Source organism: Agrilus planipennis, unplaced genomic scaffold (assembly GCF_000699045.2).
Source record: "Agrilus planipennis isolate EAB-ADULT unplaced genomic scaffold, Apla_2.0 scaffold8, whole genome shotgun sequence".
Taxonomy (NCBI): domain Eukaryota; kingdom Metazoa; phylum Arthropoda; class Insecta; order Coleoptera; family Buprestidae; genus Agrilus; species Agrilus planipennis.
The window spans coordinates 1856696-1864677 of NW_020442461.1; the positions used below are offsets into that span (position 1 = coordinate 1856696).

At 41.0% G+C, this 7982-nt stretch overlaps 1 protein-coding gene across 1 annotated transcript in view; it reads left to right on the plus strand.

Moving 5' to 3' along the window:
• LOC108735943 overlaps nt 1-7657 on the plus strand; it is a 13517-nt gene extending 5860 nt beyond the window's left edge. Inside the window, exon 2 of the mRNA XM_025980744.1 lies at nt 3315-7657. Coding sequence (XP_025836529.1) covers nt 3315-7356 — 4042 coding nt within the window. The 3' untranslated portion in view covers nt 7357-7657. The remainder of the gene's footprint in view (nt 1-3314) is intronic.
• The last annotated feature ends 325 nt before the right edge of the window (nt 7658-7982 follow it).

Below are 7982 nucleotides of genomic sequence, written 5' to 3' on the forward strand. Positions count from 1 at the left end.
GAAACTTGTGTATAATGCAGTAATGAATGAGAGAATTTATGGCTGGTAATTAACCGATGAAGTGCAGCCTAATATTCAGGCCTGCACGTGCATGTCCGTATTTTAAGGGAGCAGAAACAGTAGGGGTGCTTCCTAGAAGTCTACAATTGGGTTGTACAGTTATTGTACCGAAATAAGTAGAATAGAAATTTATAGTGGTATGGACTAAAGGAATATAAATAAATGTAAAACAAAAATACTGGTATGCAAAGAAAGAAAAAGTAGTAAAAGAGTGAATATAGGAGACGAAAGATAAGAAGTGGTTGATTTTAGGTATCTAGGAAGTCAGATAAGTCAGAACGGAAGGAGTAGTAGGGATATAAAGCAGTTGATAGCCCAGGGTTGAGTCGGCTTCAATAAAAAGAAGTCACTTCTATGCTCGCGAACGATTAATTTAGAAATTCGAAAAAGATTGTTAAAGATGTATGTTTGGAGCGCGGCGCTGTGAAGGGTGCGAAACAACGACGGCGGGGGCGGCGAAAAAGAAAAGGTTAGAAACGTTCGAAATGTGGTATTACCGGCGAATGATCAGGATATCGTGGATAAAGAAGGTTGGAAATGAAGAGATATTAGAAAGAGTAAGAGAACAGAGTCAAATAGAAATAGGTGAGATAAGTTAATAGGACACCGGAGTTAAAAGGAGTAGAGATGGACCTAGATTAGATTACAGTTTGCAAATAGTTAAGGATGTGGGATGTTCTAGTTTTAGGAAAATGCGAAGATTAGCTCAGGATAGGAAGGTGTGGAGGTGCGTTTCCAACCAACGACCTTACGATGAGGACTAACAAGTATTCCTACCAACCTATCACGCCTATTTTTTATTGACTTCCATAGAGTCCTCCATTCTTCTATTTTTTCTAATACCTCTTCATTTCTAACCTTCTCTATCCACGGTATCTTCATCAAGAAGTGTTAATGAAAACAAAATTTGACTTTAATTGAAGATAAAAAAGAGCATTTTAAATTTTTGTCATTGCAGCTTGTTCAAGCCAGTAAAATTGACTCGTTGATATATCTTCTTCTATCACACAGACGGTCCTTGGCTCTATTCCGGGCCGAAATTGTTTTTTCTTCTGAATTAATGATCATTATTTGTAGATTTCACTGATTCAATTGATTTTTCAGCTTTTCAGTTAATATTTGCTAACGTGAAAATTAGTGAAAATCCACAATAACTTTATTCTGCCTAGGCGTTAATAGTTATTTGCCTGACCATATTACAAACTGCTCGAGTCTTCTGATTGAATGCGACATATTCATCATTTGGTACTGTAAACGTCATCACCTCAAGTTTATCTATGTGTTTGCCCAAGGAAGCAAAACGAAGCTCAAGGTTTCCACGGTAGTTAGTCCGTATCGGATCGCGCCCAGTGCTTCTGAAATGGTTCCCAAAACTAATATACGGGTCTTCAATGGTTCCGCGGTAATTTTATTGCGGTCCTACGGTTGTTCCGGTTCCGTGACGTATTTACTTAATTTGTCGCAGTTGTGTATGGGGTTGATGCACTTTTAGGAAAGGCGAGGCGTATTGTGTGGCGTGGCATGCCATCGGTATGTACTGTGGTGGTCTCCATTTTAAAGGTGATTATCTCTCAACCATGCAAGCGAAACCAACGTTTCCATAAAAGTAGATTTTGTCTAGTAGATATTATTCAACCTCGAAAACTACACACAATTCGTGGCATATTATGCATCCAGCTATTTATATAAACCAAAGCATACCAAAGCTGTTAGAGCAGAACTTAAAAATTACTACAAAGTCAGTGGCTTATTTAGATTCAGAGCTGTAGTCAATCGGTCAATTGCTTTGAAACTATAAGAACAATTAAAAATTATTATTAAGTATTAATACTACCTATGGTAACGTGCCTATCACGTTGTGGTGAGCTACGCCGGGATTCGTTTCAGCAAGTAGATATCCATATTTTTAAATGGACCTTGCTGGAGCATACGTAATCCTAAAATGTAGCATCGTACTACAGATGGCGTTCACCACGCCATTGGTGGTATTTTCTAAAACGCGCTGTTAAGACAGCAGGTAAAGGTTGGTCCAAAAGGATCGAAATCGCGATCCGCGTCTGGCAGTTTCGAATTATTTTATTCAATACTACCTAATATTCACCTCCAATTTTATCGAATAAGTAAAAAAAAAACTATTTTAAATAGCCTAAATTACAGCAATTTCAACATAAAATTATCGTTAGGCTTAACACAAGTAAAAAAGGATGCAATTAAGTACTTTAAACTTTCTCTTATTAAATTCACACAATATTTCTTAACATCGAAAAAAGTAAACATAATATAAATGAATGAAATCAGTTACCAAATCAAATTCCTTGTAGACTTTCTACAAGCACTTATTATTCTCTGAGCTATTTATTTATTTAATAATAGTATCGCACTTTTTGAGGTGTTTTTAATATCGTTTCANCCTTTGGACTGGATAGGTACATAATCCTCTGAACGCAAAGGGTTTCAGGAACCAGGAATTATTTGGAACAGATAGATACATAATCCTCTGGACGCAAAGGGTTTCAGGAACCAGGAATTATTTGGAACAGATAGATACATAATCCTCTAGACGCAAAGGGTTTCAGGAACCAGGAATCCTTTGGAACAGATAGAAAAATAATCCTCTGGACGCAAAGGGTTTCAGGAAGCAGGAATCCTTTGGAACGGATAGGTACGTAATCATCTGGACGCAAAGGATTTCAGGAAATAGGAATCCTTTGGAACGGATTGGTACATACATGTAAAATTAGACAATATTTATGTGATTAATCTGTTACAGCATCATCCAAAACATGCCGAGCGTATGCATCAATCGGCAACTAGTGTCAATATATATCAAATAATGAAGCATAACGATCTGGACAGAGCCGTGAAATACGCGTTTAGGTGGCAACTGCTGCAATTAAATTAATTTGTATAAGGCAGCGAAACAGTAAAGGAGGCGGCGCGTCTTTAATCCCATGATTAATAGTTTTTATCATACCGAAAAAAATGCCACATGTGGCTCATTTGAATAGACTCTCGCGATTCGCCGACTCCACAGATGGTGAACAGCTGAGCGCCTGGTAGTTTTGTAGTGGGGTAAGTTGAAGGCGGAGTTTCAAATCCCTACTTTGAAACGGAAACACAAACTGCCCCTTCAGTTTCACTCCAACTCTTGATGGAAGTGGAAGTAGCGAACGCGCGTCAAGTTTTAGTTACATGCTGCCGTGGCAATGGTCTGATTGCCGGACGATCGCGAACTACGAAACCAACTCATGAAGAAAGTTATTATTCTGTGATATTACAATTTTTTTAAAGACTTTATACAAAATGTGGCCGGCGATGTTCGCATTACCAGTCTTTTTGTGCGTTATTTTGGTTGTGACGGTGTTGCGTGTGGAATGCCGGACTTTAATAAGTGACCGGCAAACTCCGAAGGGATGCGAATGGCAAATGCAGAGAATAGAAGAGTCCGATGACAAAGAAGAACCTGTTCTCGTGTGCCAGATCCGAACCATCAACGCCGCAGACGGACTTTTGGCCAATTTAACCCAAAATCAGGCAGATCGTATTACGGCCCTTCGGCTAGAATGCAGCGACGTCTTTTTCTTCGAAAGCACTTTGGAACGCAGCAAGTACAGCTCAAACTTTCTGTCCCACTTGAGACGACTGAGGGATTTGCGGATCGAGTTTTGTAAAATTCGTAACATTCCATCATCCGTTTTCACTTCTCTACGAGAACTCAGACGATTCTCGCTGAGATCCCACAACTCCGACTGGTCCGCGATGACTCTGGAACTGCATTCCGAAAGTTTCCGGAATTTGGGAGAGTTACGAAGTTTAGATCTTGCAGATAACAATATCTGGACTACGCCGTCAGATTTGTTTTGCCCCATGTACAATCTGAAACGGCTGAATCTCACGAAAAATAAAATCCAAGACGTTGCATCTCTCGAATTCTCAGACTGGGGTAAAGGTCCACTGGCCCCAGGGCATGCCTGCATAAACGGTTTAGAAATATTGGATCTTTCCGATAACGCCGTCATCTCCATCCCAGACAACAGTCTTACCGGTCTTCGTGCTTTGGAGGAACTCCATCTACAAGAAAACGCTATTTCCACGTTGGGCGATCGAGCTTTCGTGGGTCTCAGTGGTCTTCACACCCTAAACTTGTCCAGTAACGCAATCGTTGCACTTCCTCCAGAACTGTTCCAATCGTCTCGCGATATTCGGCATCTTTACATACGAAATAATTCGTTAAGTGTCCTCGCGCCAGGACTATTAGAAGGACTCGATCAATTACAAGTGCTCGACCTGTCAATGAACGATTTGTCGAGTCGTTGGGTGAACAGAGACACGTTTTCCGGTCTGGTTCGTTTGGTTGTGCTAAATCTCGCGTTTAATTCGTTAACGCGTATCGACTCGAATGTGTTCCACGATTTGTACAGCTTGCAAATATTGAATCTAGAGAACAACAAAATAGACTTTATAGCGGAAGGTGCCTTCTCCGAACTAAAAAATCTCCACGCTTTAACGCTTTCGCATAACAATTTGGTCGAAATTGATGCCCATCATTTCTCTGGTATGTACGCTTTACACCAATTACTACTGGATTCCAACAAAATCGAGTCTATTCATCCCGATGCGTTCGAAAACGTAACGAATCTGCAAGACATCGGCCTGAATGGAAACGCGCTGGGAGGTGTGCCCCAAGGATTAGGAAGGCTCCGATTTCTAAGGACTTTAGACCTGGGAAAGAACCGCATCGAATCTGTTACTAATTCTTCGTTCGAAGGCTTGGATCTGTTGTACGGTTTGAGGCTCGTCGATAATCTCATAGTGAACATTTCTAGAGACACGTTTTCATCTCTTCCATCTCTGACTGTTCTGAATTTGGCCTCTAACCGCATCAAATACGTCGAACAAAGTGCTTTTGCGAGCAATACGGCCCTGAAGGCGATAAGGTTGGACAGTAACGAACTAACCGACATAAGTGGCGTGTTTACCAATTTACAAACTTTAGTTTGGTTGAACGTATCTTCGAATAAACTCATGTGGTTCGATTACAGTCATCTGCCAACCAGCTTGGAATGGTTGGACATGCACGAGAATGAAATTAACGAGCTGGGTAATTATTACGACGTACGTAATACGCTTAAAATAAAAATGCTAGACGTAAGTTTTAACTTGATCAGTGAAATAAACGAGAACTCCATTCCAGACAGTGTCGAAACTCTATTTATAAACAATAATCGCATTGCGACCGTGCATCCTGGAACGTTTTATAAGAAGCTGTCTCTCGAAAAAGTCGTCCTTTACGGCAACAATATAAAAAACCTGGACTTGGCTGCGCTAAGTTTAACGCCCGTAAACAACGATAGAGATCTGCCGCAATTTTATATCGGCGGCAATCCGTTTTATTGCGACTGCAGCATGGAGTGGCTTCTGCGTATTACGCGCTTAAGTGTTCTAAGACAGTATCCTCAAGTGCTCGACCTGGACGATGTTATGTGTGAACTTTCCCACTCGCGAGGCGCCCAACCGCAGCCGTTGCTCGAAATGAAACCTAATCAGTTCCTGTGCCCGTACGAATCGCATTGTTTCGCACTGTGCCACTGCTGTGATTACGACGCGTGTGACTGTGAAATGACCTGTCCGGACAATTGCACTTGTTATCACGATCACACGTGGTCTTCGAACGTGGTCGATTGTGGAAACGCTGGATACACGCACGTCCCAGAACGAATACCGATGGACGCGACTGAAATTTATCTCGACGGAAACGACCTCGGCGAACTAGACAGTCACGTCTTCATAGGCAAAAAGAAACTGGAAGTTTTATTCTTGAACAATAGTAACATAAAAGCGCTACATAATCGGACATTTAATGGTGTCAAGTCTCTACGGGTGTTACACATGGAAGACAATCATCTGAAAGAATTGCGAGGATTCGAGTTCGATCAACTGGAAAAGATACAAGAACTTTATCTGGATCATAACGAGATCGCGTACGTCGGAAACAAAACGTTCAAAAACATGCATAAATTGGACGTGCTGAAGTTGAACGATAACAAGATTGTTGACTTTTCACCTTGGAAACAGTTGCCGGAAACTTCCGATTCCGGTCCGGCTCCTCGTGTTGTTCTAGACGGCAACAAGTGGTCGTGTAAATGTGCGCAGTTAGGTAAACTGGATGCGTGGATTCGGAGCGTGGATAGCGATTTATCAAAGTTAATGTGCGCCGATAGCGACGGCGAGACGCTCGCCGACGCCGCGCGTCGTTGTGAGACAACCGAAAACGTGATCGCCACGTCGATCGTCCAAAGGGAACTCTTGCCAAGCAACTCACTCTTAGGTGGCAGCTTTGCCCCACTTTTGGCCGCAACCCTTGCAAGTGTTATTGTTTTATGTCTTCTAGTCGCCCTCGTGTTCGTGTGCAGACAGAACGTACGACTATGGGTGCACTCCAAATACGGCATCCGAATATTCCAAGAAGGCGTTCCGGATGATCCCAATGACGACAAGGATCGACTTTACGACTGCTATATGGTCTACAGCCACAAAGATGATGACATCATAGCGCGAACGATAGCCTCGGAACTGGAGCAATTAGGATACACCATGTGCCTACACTATCGTGATCTCCACCTACTCGGAAACACTTCCTACCTGACCGATGCGATGGTAGGCGCAGCGGATGCATCCAGGAGATGTGCTCTCGTCTTATCTCCCAATTTTATCTGCAACGAGTGGGCGCGTGGAGATTTCAAAGCGGCTATCCAATCCGCCTTACGTACAGCTGACAGACGCAAGCTTATATGCGTTCTTTACGGTCCATCGGAGCCCATGGATCCCGAATTACGAAGCCTTCTACGTGCTTGCATGGTTACCAGATGGGGAGAGCGTCGATTTTGGGAAAAACTGCGATATGCCATGCCCGATATCATGAACAATAAGTCATCCAGGGGCAAAAAGGGTTCTGATGTACGTTGTAAGCCCAATGCTCGATATACGCCGGCACCAACAGCAACCGATTCGTGGTACAAGTACCATTCCATGCCCCCAGGGGTGCATGGTAACCATTTAACGCCAACTCCTACTCAAAGCACTTATGTTTCCGGCGAATCCGCAAGAAGTACCGAAGACGAAGGTTCGAGTGCCGGAAGCCAACATTACGGGTCAGAACAACTGAATCATAGTTACGTTTCGATCGACGGACGACCTCCTCAGTATTCGCAGTATCCTCAATACAAGGAACCGCATCATGTGTACCATACCATTCCAGATAACAACCAATCGCAACAAAGAACTTATTTTGTGTAAACGTATAATGGAAAATGAATTACTAAAAGGCTGTTTTTTACTTAATTTTAATAGTCATTTACGAAACAATTTTTGCCTGTGAATTTAGTTTTATATTATGGCATCGATTCCTATGTGAATTTAAATGTGTATATATATTTTGTAAATATTATAAGAAAAAATAGTAATTTATTACACGTGAAAACTTGCAAATGTAGTCATTAAATTTAGACTGTACAGTGATCCAGCACTTTATGTATAAAAAGACTGTTCTATTAACTCGAATTTCAAATACTTATCTAAATAAATCGTCAATTCTTAATTCTTTTTTCTTGTGTTATTTAGCAATATCGATCTATTTCTCGATTATTAAAAGAAAATGTTACAGAAAATTCGAATTTTACGCTTTCTATCAGATGTAATTAATTCATGAAACAGAATTACAAGAGCTTACTAAAACAAAGTTTTAATAAATAAATAATCTATTGAACAAAAAATTGTTTCTGAAATTAATAAATTAATTGATCATTATTTTACTGACGCAACTCTTGTAAATTGTTCAACGTTAATAAATTGAATTTTCACAAACTGAAGTAGATGTACTCTTCTTCATAATTAATTAAATTAGTGAATGTAATTTTCTGTAT